Here is a 20,355-nt window from a genome sequence, read left to right on the forward strand (position 1 = left end):
TGGACCAGTTTAAATGTCCCACTATCTCATGTATAGAACGTTTTTACGTATTTCTAGGGTTTTTGAAACCATGTGTGATTAAAAACTACCCTCTGTTGGACGTTTGAAGCATGCGGCGCACGTCTGGCTGGAAGAAGTTGAGCAGCAGAGAGAGCTTGGAAGGATGCAGGGAAGATGGCGATGAATGTAAAAAACAGAGATGCTTTTTATTCAAGTGCTGACTATTGCAATATCTACAGCTCTCAGCCTGTGAACTATGGAGGTTGCAGTCATTATTTCCCTCGGATGACAGGTAGGAAAAGACAATGTTTTTTTAAAATGGTTTTCAATGCATTGCGTTATTAGTGATGCTCTGCATTACATTTGCTTACTGCAATGGTTTAAAATAGGAGTTTATTAGGGACTGATCATAATGGTAAGTTAAACAGAAGAAAGGTTTTGATGTCAGATTGAGAATGGACATCCCTATCTGCATTGTTAAGGGATCATTGCATATCAAATGTTAATGGAACACTATGTGCATGACTAACATATTTAACATCTCACTTCAGGTGCACCTTTTGTATTTTATGTCACTAGTTCTATTTTATGAGGATGTTGCTTAAGCTCTGCATGGATGTTGTGTTTGCATTTGATAAGTAACAAAAACCATATATGCAAGCTTTTTCAATATATTATCCTCCACACAGAGTGGACTAATTATTTATTAATTCCTTGTATACTGTAGGAACAGAATGGGTGCTGGTTTATTGTCATGCTTGAGATACTTAAGTCTCACATATAAATCCAATGACTGTGCTGATATGGAGTGTCATGCAAGATCAATGATGATTTTTGGCTTGTCACTGGTCAGCTCAGCTATAAACGTCCCAGCAAAGTCCATAACGTCACAATCTGCAGTCCATGTCTTCACAAAACACAACGTTACTTCTCTGGATTTTATTTAAGAAGACTCCTTGGCAGTTGTTTCATGTAACATCTAATTGACCATACGGTGCATAAAAAGGCTCAATTTATTTGTTGCAGTGTAATTGCACTCTATGCAAATCATGGTTGAAGTGTGGCTCTTATTTATGGTAAGATACAGTTCTAAACACAAATCCATATGCCAAAACAGAAGGATGAAATCTTAAACACTTCAAATATGCACCTCAAGCACAGAGAGCAACCATGCATGTAATGCATTTATTCTGCTCTCAATAATTAATGCTGTCAAAGAACAACTGTACAGTGCACAAACAGCTTAGAAGTGTTTTGTGGCGGTGTGGTGTAAAACAACCTGCAGCATCAAGTGATAGTACGACTTTACCTTCTCATGTGCCCTGCATACCTTGCATTATAGATGCCTAACGAGAACAATCCTCCCGAAATCTAAAAATATTTGATCTCAGTCCCGATGAAAGAGCAGATGTTTGTTCCTGGGCTCCAACTAAACTTTGCATTGGAGCTAAATAAACAGTGGACTTAATCTGGATGGAGAAAGCAGGTATGTGTCCATGACCTTGAGTAGGGACTGTAGGTTCTACTTAGACCTATTTCTGGGCTTGTATTCTCTGATGACCAAGAGATATCAGGTTTGTTTTCAGGTCAAAAGGAGATGAATGTGAAATAGTAGGGTATGTTAATTTTTTAAACATAGTAAAATGAGGATTGAATTTAAAGGCATAGTTTACCCGAAAATTTTAATTTTGTCATAATTTACGTACCCTCATGTTGTTCCAAACATGTATAGGTTTATTTTTTCTGTTGAACACTAAAGATATTGGTAAGCAGACCAGAAGTTTGATGGTAGCCATTGACTTCCATTGTATTTTTTTCCTATCAAAGTCAATGGCTACCGTCAACATGCTTTAAAATATCTTCTTTTGTGTTCAACAGAAGAAAGAAACTCATACAGGTTTAGAACAACTTGAGGGTGAGTAAGTCCATGACAAAATATTAATTTTGCTTTGCAGCTTATTCTTGCCAGGAACTGTGTATTTGACAGAAAAATCTGCATTACCAATATGAAAACAGCCAATCACAGTTAAAGGTCCCATGGCATGAAATTTTAATTTCAACATTAATATGAGTTCCCCTATATTGTCCCCAAGTGGCTAGAAATTTTGATCGGTGTAAACCGAGTTCTGGCTGTCTTTCTGCCTTTGAGAAAATGAGAACCCAGATGAGCTGATCTTGAATTCTCCTGTTATGATGTCATACCAGGAAAGGTTTCCTCCCCTTCCTCTGCTTTGTCCGCCCAGAGAATTAGAGAATGGATTTAGTTTATTAGTCGCGATGTCAGCACAGGCTTTACCATACGGATTCAACAGCACAGCTACAAACAGTGAGTAACCGTGTTCATTAATACCTGATCTAGGATCAGTGATGTGTAGATAATCATTCAAGTTCACACACAGACTTTCTTTCTAAATTATTTAATACTCTCAGTCCTGCCACTGGCCATCTTGATTTATCAGCGAATCAAGCCAGTGACTAAAACGATCAACTTCACGTTGTTTCTGTTAGCAGCATGAAACAAATCTGTTATTTAGATGATTAAACTACAGAGAACGATCAAAGAACAGTCTTTATAATGTTCGATCTGTCAATCAAGTACATCTGCAGTGCACTCTTGCCCAAACTGCCGTTTGAATGAAGCTGTTAAACTGCTCAACAGAAGCTCATACTGTATTCATGTCGATGTCCTGTTTGTTGTTAGCTGTGCTGAAAGCATTTTGTGAGAGAAATAATGTTGCACAGTTTACTCGTGTTTATTCAGAACTCTCAGATACAATCAAATAAAATTTGCGCACGCACAGCTCTCTCAACAAATCAGTATAATAACACTTTCTCAGCAAACTTTCCCCAGCTCTCCCTGGCTGCGTCCGAAAACCTACAGCTGACTCGTTGCCTCGCTGCCTTATCAGACAATGACTTATAAGACAGTGTAACAGTTTAATGATCTACAGCAAAATAGAGCGAGCTTTAGTTATAACTAAACATTACTACATTAGTAATTTCTCGATAGAAATGACCTCAGAAGTGGAAAATATTGGTAAAAAAACATACATTTACACACAAATTGACCAGCAAACGCAACTTTCGGACGCCATCTTTTTTTCCCCAGCTCGACTGTCACTGAATGGAAAGCACAGGATTGTGGGATACCAAAGGCAACGAAGGATACATGTATGCTGCCTTAAAAAATCGATTAGATGAAGGTCTGTCAGGAGACAGGAAGTGAAGCAAACAATTGATTCGGCCGTTGCTTGATGCCTTCCTGCCTTCAAATTTGTCCTCCGAAGGCAGCATTTTCCAGGTTTCGGACGCAGCCCCTGTCTCTGCCTGGACTGCCAGGCAGGAAGAGCTGCAGCTGCTCGCGCCTGACTAAACCACGCCCCCTCCACATGTAATCTCATTTCAAATGCAGATGTCAGCCAATCACAACAGTGGGTGTTTTCACTGAAGGCTCACAGCAGACACGCCCCTTAAAACAGAGCATTCAAGCCAGAGGGTTTATATCAGAAAAAAAATGCCTTTTATTGATAAATTATGACATTTTTTGATGTAAAAACCATACTAATAATATAAATACACCTCAGGAAACATTATAAAATAATAAAACAATCCATGCCATGGGACCTTTAAAGTCAGCATGCAAAATAAATTATGGTATTTTCTTCCCTAATAAAAGGGAAATGGCTTTTCAAATAAGAAAAAAAAGGACATGGCATGATTTTATCAATTGGGAATTGATTGGATCATTGTTGCTAATTGCTGCAATCTCAGGTTGGACAGGTTAATAAACACTACAATGTTCCATAAGAATGTAAGGATTGTCCAATTTAATTTCAATGTTCCACTTAGGGACAGGTTTATCTTAAGTACTATATAGCACAAAAGTACACTTCTTGGGGGAAAAAAACCTGTTCTGTTTGTTTGAGCGATCTGACTTTTGACTCAACCAGTTGTGATAGTTTGGGGACAGTGTTTGACCAAAGAATTTGGCACATGGGGAGTGTTTGAAAAAGGTTTTTGCTACATTAAAAATAAACATGAACAAATTAAAATATCAATGGTAACAGCTCTATTTAAATATATAAGCAGTGTGGTATTTAAGAGTTCCAAGAAGTACCTTTCTAATGAATACACCATAAGGCAACCAGAAACAGAGCCATTTGGTGCATTCCTATGTCTATTTTGGTCGGCTGAATCATTGTTGTCATGATCCCGTCAGAACTGATACACTGGAAATATCACACAACCACAAAACAGCTGACCGTCCAACCCCCCACTCGACCGGCCTCAGTTCTGCCGAAGCACCAAACACTTGCTGAGTTCAGGAGGCAGGAGTCAGCCCTAATCACATCTACAGGAGGCCGTGCAAAGACTCACTCATGACAGAAAGTGTGATACACAAGACATGACACTTATATACATCCACTCTTTTATTAGAATGGATCAGTTGCTGCAATAAAAATGTATGTGCCCTTAACATCGCTGTTGTATGTAGCACAGGAGTCTTGTTATGTTATGTTTTTTGATCGGATGTTTGTCCTAAAGGTGTGGTCTTAGTTCCTGCTATGTGAAATATCGTGGGCAAAATAATTTGAAGTTTTGCATGAGTGTGAAAAAGTTCCCATGCAGATTTCCCGCATGTTCAATTTAGTCACTCAAATTCGCTGGCTGCTTGGTTTGGGTGTGACTGCACCTCAAGGATAAATATATAAAAATATAGAGCTATAAAATTAAAGGCAGGGTAGGTGATTTGTTCAAGAACAATGTTTGTTATGCTGGTTGAAAGTCTCTTCACATCCTGTTAGCGATCACTAAGTTAAGTGGTCTAAATGTATTTATATGTATATCTCGTCTGTGGAAGGTGTAGGACCATAACATTTTCGTCCACTTGAATTCAGTCCAAATGCAACGATACAAAGCCTGTCATGTGTTTATTTCCATACCTCCGTGCACCCTGCTTACGCGGTTGGTACAGGTCAGTGCTCTTCAAGTTGTTTATGTTCTTTATTATTGTAATGTTATGTGCTTTGATACATGAGGTTTAGTGCAGTCTCTCATGCCGCTTTTGTTTGCTCTGGCTGTGTGCATTCATGTGTTTTGAAGGAGGCATGGCTCTGGACGATCTTATGCTTTCAAAGTTAGCTTGCTATTGCTAACCTTTCTAAAAACTGCCTACCTTACCTTTAACGTGGACATTTTAGCTGATAATTTGGTAAGAATTTGATGGATAAATATTGATATAGAAATATCTGAGTTTTTATTGCAGACTTAGCAAACCTGAGCACAGTTTGAAACACTGAGGTCTCTTTTGAAACTAGACACATGTAAGAGTACGGGAGTCTCTTTTTTTTAGAAGAAACAACTTAGAATCTGGAGAAAAAAAGCCTTTTGTTTTCTCTACATTTAATAAGTACTAAGTTAACAATCTGAGATATTAAGAGGATCTATTAAAAAGTTGTTTGGCATATTTGGTTCGACGAAGAACCTATAACATCCATTGGAAACTTTCCATTCCACAAAATGTTTTTTAGAATAATAATGTCCATGTGAAATTTAATATTTAATGAGAAAAAAATAAAGGCTGCGGCTTGATTTTAGCACACCTCTTCACCATCACTAGCTCACTGCAGACTGGCAGTTGGAGGTCTCTGGTTAAGGATTTCCGGAACTTCCCTATGGAGATTTCACTTGTATTCAAGTTGGTCATGCAAATTCCACCACAATTTGACCAAATTGACCAACACAAAGTTTTTTGTTTTTTTTGCCCACATTTTGCTGAAATTTCAATAATGTGACCACACATTTACAAAAAAATTGTTCTTTTTAGAACTGTTCACTGAAAAGTTATGTTGGGGAACCCATAATTGTTCCCTTGTGTTCCAGAATTGTGTCTATGGCAAAGGAAGCTTTATTTTTAAGAGTGTATATTCTCATTCTGACACCTACATTTTGTCATTTGGCTTTCCAGTTCCAGAACCGGTTCTGAAGTCGCCTCTTAGTTTGATGTGTCAGCAGCCACCTCAGCCCTTCCAGGCCATGACCCCGACTCAGAACCTCAGACCTCCACCTGTGATGATGCCGCCCGACCCCTTGCAATTTCCGCACTGCACACCTCTAGCCGTAAAGCCGCCCCCTCACCTCCAGATGCAGCCCAACCTGCCCATCCCAGCACCTCCCGTCCTCAGTCCAAAGCCCCCTGAGGAAGATGGTCAGGCGGTGGGCGCTGACCAGGAAGCCACCCTGGAAGAGCTTTGCAAGCCTTTGTACTGTAAGCTTTGTAACGTCACTCTCAACTCTGCCCAACAGGCTCAGGCACATTATCAGGTAATCTAAAGCTCAGGCTGTGGTCCATGAGGTATGAAAATAAGATAAGAGAATAGTAAATGAATTCACATTCTGTGTTTATATCAACAAAGTGGTTTTGGTTTGCAAGATGTCTGGCGACATCTACATAATGGTTAGCCTTGATTGTTTTACTGTGTTTAAAAATAAGAAGTTTTTACTTTCAGTTTTGGTTTCTTTCAGTGAGATGTTTTTCTTAAGAAGATTGGTTTATTAAGCATATAATCCATCCTTTGTTTTTTCTACAGGGGAAAAACCACAGTAAGAAGCTGCGCAATTTTTATGCTGGCAGCCAGCAGCCACCTCCCATTCGAATACTAGAGGTAGTAGAGCCTGTTTCCCAGCAACCCTCAGCCACTCCACCTACAGATTCTGCAAATGTGACTGCCAGCCAGGTGCTTATGACTCTTAGCTGCTTCATTTCTGTCTGAACAAGTGTTTTTTCAGGCTGTCTGAGCATAAGGCCGGGCGATATATATGGATTTTTTTAATCTTATTTACCATGATTTTGGTAGTTATGTTAAACGAAGCAACATTTGTGATTGTGCATCAATTACTAGTTTTGCGATCATGCCACTAGCAAGTTTTTGGAGTGCTGGACTAAATTTGGGAGAAGGTTATAGCTGCAGCTTGGAATTCTCCAAATAGGGTGGGTACTCCAAAATGGGGCCTGGCTTCCTCCCATTGACAAACAGACAGATGACACATGAGTCAGCACAAATTTCCGCCCAATAGCTGATTCTATAGGATTCAATGGTCATGTCAATGCTCACGGGGGATTCCCGCTTATGTCTTGATGAGGGTGTGGGGACCTGGAGTTTCAAACTCAGGGTTATAAGAGGTCCCGATTGCCCCATCCAAATGCCACTGGCCATGAGCTTTGGTATCTCCCTCTCACAGAGCGATCCTCCCCCAAAAGATGAAAGTTCAATTGGCTAATGTATTTCAATAATAAATAAATATCTTTTTATTTATACAGGCATATGTATTGAAATGGCATGTTTTATAACTTTAACATGTGCCTAAAGTTTATGTAAGATCAATTCATCTTTCAACGAGAAATGGTGTTTAATTCACAAACTTTTATTTTGAAATGTAATTCAACAACTTTTGGCGGAAGCAAAGTGTTTAATACATTTCCTATTTCCCACGTCTGAAGTCGTGATTATGTGCATTTAAATTTTGATGGCAGATGGCATTACTGTCTAATTTTTTAACTAGGAAACTAGTATTTATGATAATTCCAAATCATAGCATGTAAAGGCAGCATGTGTGTGGAGACTCCACCGCCCACAGGTACCGCCCACTTTTGGAATTCACGCCCCATTTTGGAGTTCTCCAGTCTACAGCTGTATCTATTTGAAATGTGGGAGTGGAACTACCTGTTTTGTCTGCCAAATGGCAGCAATGGGGAAATTTTAAACATTTTTTTTTTTTTTTTGCTTGATGTAGTAACATCACCAGCATTAACAACACCAGCAAATTCAATAATTTCCATGAAATTCAAACTGTCCCATTTTAATGAATTGATTAAACTTTTCATTTGGTCATCTCAGTTTTGGTCAATTAGATTTGTAAATATTTTAAGTGTCATATAGGCTACTCACCAAGGCTGCATTTATTTGTTCAAAAAAACAGTAAAAACAGTAATACTTGAAAATATTATTACAATTTAAAATAAGTGTTTTCTATTTTAATGTTTTAAAATGTAATGTATTCCCATGATCAAAGCTGAATTTTCAGAAGCATTACTCTAGTCTTCAGTGTCACATGATCCTTCAGAAATCATTCTAATATGCTAATTTACTGCATGAGTAACATTTCTTATTATTATCAATGTTGAAAACAGTTGTGTTGCTTAATATATTTTTGAGACCGTACTTGGTTAGAGTTGGGGTTACTAAACCTTTTGTAATATTAGAAATATTTACAGTCACTTTTGACACAATTTATTGTGTCCTTGCTGAATAAAATGATTAATTTCTTTACAAAAAAAAAGTACTGATCCCAAACTACAATCAAAAAGCTAAAAATGATCAAGATATATTTTTAAGCTTTATCGTTCAGCTATCTAGGACTGGGAATATCTTTAAGTGCAGATTGATCATGCGGTATCACTCTGCAAGCATCCATTCACTAAGCCCGTGTGATAGTAATCAGAGACGTCTCTATGGACGCACACCTTTCGTCGCTCTACTCTTTCTAAAAGCTCTCCTGTCATTGTCCCGTCTGCAGCCACTTTCGAAGGGCGCTAGCAGAGTCATACTGGCCACGGAAAACGACTACTGCAAGCTGTGTGACGCTTCCTTCAGCTCCCCCGCTGTGGCCCAGGCGCACTATCAGGGCAAAAACCACGCCAAAAGACTGCGGCTGGCTGAGGCGCAGCAGAACGCCACGTCCTCGTGAGTCTGTCACACCCACGCGCTCCAAGATAAAACAACCGCTAAACACGGAGAATCCTTTCATATTTGTGGGCGGTGTAAAACATTTTTTTAGTGAGACATCAGTTATACAGTTTGTCCTGCAAGATTCGACTCTGAGAGGTGATGTCAGATGAAAAACGGCAGGGTCATGGCCCCTTTTGTTGCTCCCACTGAAAGGGGTTTATTGGTAGTAGTTGACATGAAAGTTATATGGTAATATATCTAGGATATACATCTTCATACACCCATAGGAATCTTGATGAAAAGAAATTCCTTGTACACATCATGTATCAACTAGTATGACGTTTTGCATGGAGAAAAATGTTTTTCCTGGTAGCTTTATCTTCAGGCTGTTTTTGCATTGATAAGTGGGCCACTCTTTTAAAAGGCACTGTGGCCAAAGTTGGGCGGTCCTGATAACAAACCCAGGAAGATACATCCTGTTGCACTCCAAACGTCTGATTCTATCTGAGTAAACATGTCTATGACTAGTTAAGCTAAGGTTGGATCCTGTTATTCAGAACAAAACAAATTAGCTTAATTATTGATCAAAGTAAAAAACAGCAATAGTAGGTCTTTATTCGCAGGCTGATAATATAACATTTATTGTTGGTTTTAAATTATAACTTTTATTTGACTACACAATTATTTATATATTATTTTTATTTGAGTGTTATTAACATTAGCATTATTTAAAATGATTTATTCTTGGATTTAAATAACTTTTATTTGACGACTAAAATATTTTTATATTATTTTTGAGTGTCATGAAATGAATAGGCCTATTATATGACATTATTTACTAGTATTATTATTTATAGTATTATTTTGTCATTTCAAACGTTTCAGAATCCGCTCTTGCCTTGTTACTTCTGAAAATGAGTGTTTTAATATTATTGCTGATTTTTCTGTAAATTTCAGTTTGATTGATTTCTATTAATCAGCTCAAACTGATTCAAAACTACGATTCAACGATTATTCTGCAACAGTCTTTGTGTAGCATTTTCCATATGTTTTGTAAACATTTTGCAGGTAAATATTGTTATAATAATATTGTTATATTGTATTTTTCCCAGAGACTTGTCTGACACTCAGAGACGGCCCCGGAAAGAAGGGTACGAGTACAGATTAATGAAGAACCGCAGGGCTCATATCAACACTGCCATACCAGGTACTCTCTACACACATTCACCTCAACAAATAGTTTAGGAGAGACAGATATTTGTCATCATGTGATCTGTCCCGTGGGTTCGGTTTTCTGCTCAGTGGTCCAAGGCTGTGGTGCAAAACCTCCATTTGTGATCAGTGCTTTGGCAGCAGAGCGCTTGGCAGCTGCGCGTGTTAGTTTGCCAGCCTGTGCTAATGTAGCGCAATGCGCTAGTCTCGCTAAATGCAGGCCGGATGCCAATGCTTTGGTCTATGTAAGCCGATACTCCACCCCACGTCAGCCGGGCTCATGAACGTCACCCACACGATGGCAGATCTCAATCACACACACATGCCCCCAATGCCCCGTGGCCCTGTCCTCGCATACGCACAAAAACGTACAGCATGGCATTCAATAGCCGCACTACCCAGGTTTATGATTTAAACTTTCGAAATTGTACTTACTTTAATTCGAATTCTACAATTTGCATCCTTTTTACCTCAAAATGCAAATTTAGGAAGTTAATTGGAATTCAATTCTGAATGGCACAAAGCCGGGTTTGCATGTATTTGATATGTATTTTCAATTTTTTGTCATTAAATTTTTTTTTTATACATTTATAAGCATAATTACTGCAGTCTTCAGTGTCACATGATCCTTCAGAAATCATCCTATTGTACTGATTTGGTGGTTAAGAAAGAAACTATTCTTATTATTATCAATGTTGAAAACAAATGGTGTTTTTGTGGAAACTGTGATGCATTGTTTAGGAAAAATAAATAAAATTATAACAGTCTTTACTGCCACTTTTGATCAATTTAAAGCATTTCATCTGAATAAAAGTATATTTTTTTCCCAAAAAAGAAAACTTAAACTGACCACTAAAATCTGAAAGGTAGTATAAACGTGAAAAATTGCACATAATCCCTGAAGGCATTTATTTGATGCTTCATTTATTCACATGAACTGACACGTTTCCTGTGCTGTTGCAGGCCCTTACTACAACCCAAGGCCGAGGCAGCGTATCCCACGAGACCTTGCGATGTGCGTCACACCCAGCGGGCAGTTCTACTGCTCAATGTGTAACTCGGGCGCCAGCGAGGAAGCCGAGTTTCGTCTTCACCTGGAGAGCAAGCAGCACAAAAGCAGAGTTTCCGAGCAACGCTACCGTAGTGAGATGGAGAATCTGGGATACACTTAAGAGGATCCAATTAGTGATTCCCAGATCCGGAGGAAATAAGTAGCCACTGCTGTTTTAAAATAGAATATGGCATTTTTTAAAATATGATTTTGTTATTCTAAAAGCAATTTATGAGCTTAAATTTGCACACACTGCAGAGCAAAAGTTGCTTTTGTGCCAGACTGAGAGGACCATTAATGGTGACATTAAAAGTTTGAGGAAGCTTTATTTAATAAGTAATATCTAAAGTTTGAAATGCCACAGATCTAGGATCAACTGGTAAATAATTATTATTTCTAATTAGCATGAAAGTAGTAAATTCTTATGAGCAAGTACACAAATACAGTATTAGTGTATTCTGCAGTGTTGTGGATTAGAAACCTTCAATATAGACTTGTGTACACTTCTAATTACTAAAATGACATGCTTTGGAGAAGTCATAAATGTAAAAAACAAACAGGTGAAGTTTGGTTTTCTCAGCTATTTTTTGATGCCTCAATAAGGGACAAATCTAGCAGCAATCAGTTTCCTAAACAAACAGAAGTGGCAATCCTACTCACCCTGAGCCGTAGATTCACTGTGTTTCTTCAGGAGCTACAGAACGCACACATTCAGTTTAGAGACTGCATCACCGGGAGAGTCCACACCGCGGGTCTCTGGCGTGCCTGCTGAATGTTCTATGAAAGCGATGACAATAGATATACCCCCGTCTGGCTTTGCACACGTTTACTAGATGTAGTGGGAGTTTTTTATTCTGATGAACATAATTTGGGTCTGTTTCGGGGTGTGCATCCGATGTTGTTAACTAGCTTGCTTTAGTGTGAAATTATTTGGGTGACTGTTGTTTATTTTCATCTTGGATTATCCCCAATGAATCTCTCCCTTCTCTTAAGGAAGAAATGGAAAACATGGCTATTTTTAATAAGGTCTGTGCCCCTACCTCACAACCCTCTGACTTGGTAGTTTTCAAGTTGGCCTACCAAAGCTTATCTGAAAGAAATAACCAATGAACCCCTTCGCTTTATATCAGTATAAACTAAAATGTAGTTGATTTTGCCACCAAAACATGGAGTAGGAGCTGTTAGTCACCATAAAACGGAAGTAGCGATAGTCTTTTCTTCTCTATTGAGACATATCTGAAGAAATCTGGGGTGGAACGTGACTTTTGTCCATTGAGAATTTATAGGATGCACTGTAAACCCTAATGCTCAAAATAATTGGCTGGTTTTAGTCAAATTAAACAAATGAGTTCAATCAAATTAACTTTTATGAATATTTAGAACTTTCTTTTTCTTTTGAGTTCACAAAACTGAAACATCTGAAGTAATCTGCATTGTTTCATTGTTTTGAATTTTATGAACTAGACAAATTTACATTTAACTGCTTTGCCATGACATTCAAAATAGAGAGTAAATGCTAAAATTAAGTGTTATATGCTTTGTTGCAAGATTCATTTTAATTGAAAGATTTAGCAGTGTTTATTATTGTTATGCTAGTTTATAAGAGTCTCTGTTATGTTATTCAGTTTTTTTTGTACGGTTACCATTGTGACGAGTGGAGCATGAGCTTAGTTTGAGAACAGATATACAGTTAAATGTTTTTTATTGCTGTACTCATTGAGCATGTGCTATGCTAATGCTATCAAAGCATTGTGTCACCAAATAGCTAGTTAAAGCTAGCCAATTTTCCAATACTGAAAATATTTAAGTTGAGATTACATGATCATTTTAAGTTAAATATTAGTTTACTCAAATATTTCAAGTTAAGAGCAATTAAAATGCATGAGTACAAAAAAACGTAAACTTTAAGTAGTTTTGCCAACTTATTTGGGTTTACAGTGGTGAGCGAGCCAGTAAACACATCATCAGAGAAGAGAAGAGATGTGGCTGCGAGACAGATTCGTTATTTAAATGAAAGATTACATAGAACATGAATAAAATAAAACAAAAATATGTGCACAGATAAATAATTTATTTTAAATACTGAAAAATTCCATGAAAAAATAAGAATTGTCCGTTCTGATTTTATGGTGACTTCAAAAAATGTTACATGCTTCATGATTTTTGTTCACGGATGCATGTTTTTATGCATAAACATTCCTCTTCCCCTATTTTATCACTTAAAATGCTATAAATATTTTATCAAAGACATTTACAATATTATAAACTGAAGTGACCCAGTTTGCTCTCAACAGTTCCTTAAATAAGCTATCACTTTTCAGAGTTGCAGTCCGTTGTCACTAAATGTTTGCGATTGTAATTTAGTATTAGTTCTGCATGAAATTATTGCTGCTTTCATATTAAGAGGACGATTTCACTGCAAGAAAAGGACCATTTCAGAACTGAATTGCACTTGCTAAGAAATGGAAAAGACTTTATTGTGATGATAAGTTCATGACATGCTATATATTATTACGCAGACATCTACTTTCATTCAAATCAAATGTTTACAGTGGGAATCATCACAGGGGACTTATGGGAGAGCTTGTCGGACTAATGGACTCAGTGGAGCCGTGAAGACATCTTAAATGTGCCTCGGAGTATAAAGCCTACTCAACTGTGATGTTGAACATTTCATGTTGTTCTGCTTTAAATATGTTTCCAGTAGGAGGGACTCACAGTCCCGCATAATGACTAATGTTTTGTGTATTCGAGTACTGAACATTTATGTCAAGCTCTTTTTATATAAATGTGGTGATTTGTTTCATATGTATATATTGATATAAAAAGGTCACTTTGCATTTTAAACATGTTAAATGAAAATTTAGCATGTTCATGGTGCAGATTAATTCATAATATGCACCACTTATCATCAATTTGATGGTAAAAACTGATTTGTGGTTTTGCCACTCGCAGTGGATGAACACAGCGGAAAGGCAAGAGAGATAGAATGGGATTGGAACATGTTGCTAGTCAGACTAGAACCTGCTTTATCCACATGAGCACTACAGCTGTGAAACTGCTGGTGTTCTCTACTGGCAGTCATTGTAATTTCTCCCAGAGATTCACCAGGGGCAAGCCATATCCTGTTTTGTGTTTTGTGCGGTCAGGAAGTTGTGACCCTGGAAATGGACCTTCCCAAAGGACGCCACTAAGTTGGAGAATCCCAACAGTCTATTCCATTCAAGCCAATCCCGATTTATTCTAATACCTCTGTTTTAATTTACACTGGGTTTTGTTGTTGTTGTTTATATCGAAAGGACTTCTAAAGGACTAGCAGACATTTTATTTTGAGGTGCATCAAAATAAAATCTAGCTGCATGCCTTTTGAATCTTCTTAATGGTTGCCTTTCCATGTCCATTACTGGTCTGAGTGCAATACAGATGATGTGATGATATTTATCTAACCTTTTCCTTTTTCCCTCAAGGTGTATTAAACAGTGGTTCAATGTCTTGAATGTACAGTGCAGATGAAAGAACATTTTAACTTTATTGTAAAGAGTCGTGTGACTCAAAATTTTGAACGCAATATAATGTATTAATAAAATATTTCATTAAAAAAAAATTTTTATACTGGAATTCATTTATTTTTATTGTTCTTGTAGAAATTTCAGCCGTAACCTGGCTGGATGTGGGTCCATGCAAGCTTTTTAGATGTTTGAAGGCTCTGTATTGATATTGAAATTAATGCTTATAAATGAATGAAAATAAATGTGCAATAATTTAGATTAAAAAAAACATTTTAGATTATTGTCCATGCATCAATAAACACCTAATTATTAAAGGCACTATGTAAAATTTTGGGATTCAAATATCCAAAAACCACTAGAAGAATATATAATAATAATAATCTGATTAAATATGATATCTGCCCACGTCCTGTGCCTGATTCTTTTCCACCGGCTGTGAGGTGAAGACTAAAACTCCCAAGATTCTGTGCTCAATCTCGGCGACATCAAGCTACGCCTTTATTTTGAATAGGCGACCTCTAGTGGCTGAAAATTACATAGTCTTCCTTTATTGGTAGTTGTTCAGTTTAGGTAGGATTAAGAGATATTGAATATGGTCATGGTCAATAAAGGCATTAATATGTGCTTTATAAGTACTAATAAACAGACAATATCCTACAATATGTGTGCTAATAAGCAACTTGTTAATAGTGAGAATTGGACCTAAACTAAAGTGTTACCAAAAATTGTCATTAATAATAATCACAACAACTATTATTATTAGAATATGGGTCACATTCAAGATTAGGGTGCAGTTCTCACTATAACAACTAACGTTATTAACTATGACTTTTGCCTCAACAAACTCCTATTTATTGCTTATTAATACTAAGTAACGTAGTTGTTATGTTTAGGTATAGGATCAAGGAATGTATTGTAGAGTTAGAGTATCGTCAGAATAAGACTTTAATATGTGCTTTATGAGTACTAATGAATTGCCAATATCCTAGTAGGCCTAATATGCAAGCTAATATGCAACTACTTAATAGTGAGAATTGGAGCCTAAACTACAGTGTTACTGTAGTAACGAAATTTATTTCATTAATGACTCCCCAATGTCTTTCCACACTCATAAGACCTCTGTTCATCCTCGGAACATCAAAGTAGTCCATATGTGACATCAGTTGGTTAGTTAGACTCTTTTGAAGCGTCGACAATACATTTTGGTCCAAAAATAACAAAAAAATACGACTTTATTCAGCATTGTCTTCTCTTCCGCGTTTGTTTTCAAACCTCAAATAAAGAATCAAACGGTCGCGAATCAGCAGATGGATTCATGATTCATATTCCCAATTTCACGTGATTTCAGCAGTTTGACACGCTATCCGAATCTTGAATCATTCTTTATGTGAGGAACACGGAAGAGAAGACAATGCTAAATAAAGTCGTATTTTTTTGTTATTTTTGGACCAAAATGTATTGATGACGCTTCAAAAGAGTCTAACTAACCAACTGATGTCACATATGGACTACTATGATGATGTTTTAATTACCTTCTGGACGTGGACAGCAACTGGGCATACACTTACATTCAAAGGACAGATAAGAAAGCCCTCGGACTTAATCTAAAATATCTTAAACTGTGTTCCGAGGATGAACAGATGTCTTACGGGTGTGAAACGACATTGGGGTGAGTCATTAATGAAAAAAAAATTGGGGGGGGGGGGGGGGGGTGAACTAACCCTTTAAAAAAAATTGCATTTCTAGAATGTTCTGCATTATTCCAATGATAATGATGTGATTATAATGTTTGCATAATAATTACAATTGGTGTCCTTTGCTATATCTACTTACATACTGAATTCAGCATGTCTAAGAAATGTGCATCCCCCCATTTAAAACTTTAAAAGACAGTTTTATGATGTGTGACATTTCATTATGCATAACCAAATCCATTAAACCGCACCTTACATAGGCCTACAACTATTTTTGCTGCTTTGTAACCACCATTTGAAATGCAAATCTAAATGGCTTATCGTCAAACAAGCTCTCATACCTCATCCTTTTTCTCCTCTCGAATAATGACATTTTTAAGCACTCTGTTGTTTGCTCACCCCACCCATAAGTCTGTGCATTGCAGTCACGCTGAAATGAGTGGGATGCATTGTACAGGGCCAAGTCAACTGACAAACTTGTGTCCTGTTTTTTATGGACTGCATGGCTGAGGCCCTGCGGGATAAATGACAGCTGGACCAGGGAACAGTAAGGCTGGGAATTCCAGTGGCATCAGCTGAGATGAACAGATGTGCTGGGCTTTGGTTCTAATGAAAGTGTTTTTTCTTCATGATCACTGTTGTCTGTTCTTTCACAACAGTTAAAGCTAATGTGCCTAATTTTTTAAAGACCCCCTGTGGTGAAAATCTTGTTTATATGGCTATGTGGTGTTTTAATATGCTTGAAGACAAGCCATGTGCAAAGTCATAAGTCAACACTATTGATGAGTATTTTCTCCTTAAAACTGCAGTGAACCAAAGACAGGTTTAAAATCAGGGTGCCACGTGTTCCCCAGGTAAGCGACAAACATACACCTGGCCAGACGCGTGATGTAAAAGAAAACATGATTTATCAGACCAGGCCACCTTCTTTCACTGCTCCGTGGTCCAATTCTGATGCTCACGTGCCCAATGTCGACGGGGATCAGCTTGGACAGCCTAACTGATCTGTGGCTATACATCCCCATACACAACAAACTGTGATGCGCTGTGTATTCTGACACCTTTCTATCGGAACCAGCATTAACTTCTTAAGGACCACACATTAAGTGATCGGACCACACTGGCTAGCCTTCGCTCCCAACATGCATCAATGAGCCTTGGCCGCCCATGACCCTGTCATTGTGCCTAATGTATCCCACCCAAACAATCAGTGTTATTCACTTCACCTGTCATGAAGTAAAATGTGTTTCTGGATCAACCTCTTTTGTTGATCCTGGAACAACATTCCTTTCCAAAAACATAGTTCCCGACCCTATACTCATAACTTATCCATAAAATCAGAGGGAAATTATTGGTGAATAAAATGGTGTTGAAGCCCTTAACCCTTGTAAATGTCGATATTAACTATAAACCTATCCCTCAACTCAGATTGGAATGTTGGTCCAGGATCAACGAGGATGCTGATCCAGGAACATGATAATAATAATAATAATAATAATAATAATAATAATAGATTTTATTTATAATGCACTTTTCATTCCGAAGAATCTCAAAGTGCAACAAAGGGGGGGGGGGGGATAACAACAAAAAATGAATAACAAGTAAAAATATAGAATACTACAAACAATCAACCAACACAGAAAACAGAACAGAAACAGAGCTGATGGTGAACAGAAACAGAGCTGATGGTGAACAGAAACAGAGCTGATGGTGGACAGAAACAGAGCTGATGGTGGACAGAAAACAGCTGATGGTGGAAGTCTCTGTTAGCTCCGCAGCACACTGTTAGCTCCGCAGCACACTGTGGTCCACTCCATGTTTCAGTTTTCTCCCAGCGGCAGTGTCCCGATGACATCGCCGAGGCACGACAGCTGAAGACCAGATGATGGGTCTTCTTCATGATGATTCAAACGATGGGGATCGCTGCAGCACCATGCAGGAGGCAGAACATTCCTCCGGGCACTTCTGTGGACACACCGGGGCCGGCGCAGATGTCCAAGCCGCTCCACGGTCGCAATGCAGGACGGAACAGCGGCGCAGCCGAGAAGCGGAACATCCCAACATCATGCCGGACGCCGACGACGAGAGCCCGGATGACGCTAGCCCGGTGCAAACTTCAGCCACCATGCAGCCCAAGCCCAAGGGAGACCACCAGTGAGCACCCGCGGCGAGAAACATCAAATGTCCTCCAAACCAGAAACCAACCGCAGCAATTCAAACGTAAACATTAGAGAAGCGGTTGAAAACGGCGAAACGACGAACAACGACCTCTCAGTGGCTGCCAGCAATCAGGAACAGTCCCAATTGTAGCTCTGACTGTTAGACTAGTCACAAACATAAGGACATAAAATAAAATGTAAATCTAATAATACATTAACATGATTTGTTGTGGGTGGAGAAGCGGCGAACAGACAACGCCAGCGTCCTCTCCCCCACGTTGCCTAGCCAACCAATATGATGTTACATCATGTATGTAACCATGATGTACTTGGTGAAATCACAATCACAGAGCATAAGAGACTTTAAAACATTTACAAATAATACTGACACTAAGCTTTTGAACAGTAGTGTATTTGTAGCTTTTAGTTCTGATTTCTATATCGGCTTTAGGTCCCTCATCCTGTCTGTTATTGGACCCATGATTTCCTAACCAATAGGAAACAGTGTGTTCTCTTCTCTTTCATGCTCTGTTAACAGTCAACATCAAGAGGTCTGCTGCCATGTTGTGCAGTCTACAATTTGGAGCTAAACACACAAACAATTGTGGAGATGGTTATTGATTTCAGGAAGAAGAACGCCCATCTCCTTCCTTTACAAAATACAGCGTTCCACCACCGGCACAGGAATATCACAACAGGATTAGGTTAAATAAGGCCCATTTTGCTTTGAAATATGTATAGTAACAAAGTAAAAAATATTTTAGTCTAAAATACAAAACAGACACGACTTTTAAACAAATTTGTTAATGCACATTGACCTTGCACTTAAAAGATTAAGGCTATTCAAGTGGTTTATGTTAAAATATCATAATTAATATTTATATTATCCATTGTTGATCTTAGATGCAACAAACCCCCAATTATATACATATGTATTAAGACCAAATTTTATAATGTGAAAAAATATTATAAATATGTGTAAAAAATATTATTTCTACATTATATTGTTTCATTAAGGTTTTTACTTACTATATTACTGTATTATTTATTAATATTTTTATTATTTAAGTTAATATTTATTTTTCATTTTAATAACATCATATTATATGTATAACAGATTATATATATATATATATATGTGTGTGTGTGTGTGTGTGTGTGTGTGTGTGTGTGTGTGTGTGTGTGTGTGTGTGTGTGTGTTTGTGTGTTTCTGCAGTAGGAAATGTTTAGAGAATATATATATATATATATATATATATATATATATATATATATATATATTCTCTAAACATTCCTACTGCAGAAACATCTCTTATGACATCAGTCTTAGTAAGTCAACATGCTGTCATACTACAGCTTACAGTACCTTCATCACTAATCAACAACTGAGTCACTAAGGAATGAGGAATGATATCAATGTGGGAGAGAGGAGAGATATTTCCACTCAACACAGAGCCAAAAGCACGATGACTTGATTTGTTCAGTCAACAGTCAACAACATGTAATATTGCAAACAATATGCAAATGTTTGTCTTGAGTTTTGCAAAACCATTATAACATCACTTCTGAATAAAATATTTGCTAGATTTATAGATTTACCGAAATAAACGTGTAACAGCATCTCTTCAAAACAGCCAAGTAACATAATCAGGCATTTTGAAAAGGCACACCGTGCTAATGTTTTTACACACACATCTGGTTCGCTATCTTTGTGGGACTCTCCATAGACATAATGGATTTTATACTGTGAAACTGTATATTCTTTACCTTTACACTAACCCTACTCATCACAGAAATCGTTCTGCATTTTTACATAAAAAAAAAATAATAATTTTATAAGCTTGTTTCCTCATGGGGAACTCAATTTAGGTTCCCACGGTGACACAAGTCCCCATGAGGGGACACACACGCGCGCGCGCGTCTGGTGCACTATCGCCATAGACGTAATGGTTTTTATACTGTATAAACCATATAAGTTATTCTATTCCAGTACACTACCCC

At 37.7% G+C, this 20,355-nt stretch overlaps 1 protein-coding gene across 1 annotated transcript; it reads left to right on the forward strand.

Annotated features, from left to right (window-relative positions):
- The first annotated feature begins 104 nt into the window (after positions 1-104).
- Positions 105-14,582, forward strand: zmat3 (zinc finger, matrin-type 3). The gene is made up of 6 exons (XM_067430816.1): positions 105-292; positions 5,969-6,324; positions 6,591-6,737; positions 8,578-8,744; positions 9,842-9,936; positions 10,905-14,582. Exons 1-6 carry the CDS (start codon positions 175-177, stop codon positions 11,111-11,113), a joined length of 1,092 nt encoding a protein of 363 aa, XP_067286917.1. The 5' UTR covers positions 105-174; the 3' UTR covers positions 11,114-14,582.
- Positions 14,583-20,355: the final 5,773 nt, after the last annotated feature.

The sequence above is a fragment of the Pseudorasbora parva genome, chromosome 22 (assembly GCF_024679245.1).
Source record: "Pseudorasbora parva isolate DD20220531a chromosome 22, ASM2467924v1, whole genome shotgun sequence".
Taxonomy (NCBI): domain Eukaryota; kingdom Metazoa; phylum Chordata; class Actinopteri; order Cypriniformes; family Gobionidae; genus Pseudorasbora; species Pseudorasbora parva.

Excerpts from the sequence above, each read along its gene's own strand:
- zmat3 (XM_067430816.1), top strand. The coding sequence starts at position 175 with ATGGCGATGAATGTAAAAAACAGAGATGCTTTTTATTCAAGTGCTGAC. Across the intron at positions 6,325-6,590 it reads AGGCTCAGGCACATTATCAG|GGGAAAAACCACAGTAAGAA; the intron begins GTAATCTAAAGC and ends TTTTTTCTACAG. Across the intron at positions 9,937-10,904 it reads TATCAACACTGCCATACCAG|GCCCTTACTACAACCCAAGG; the intron begins GTACTCTCTACA and ends GTGCTGTTGCAG.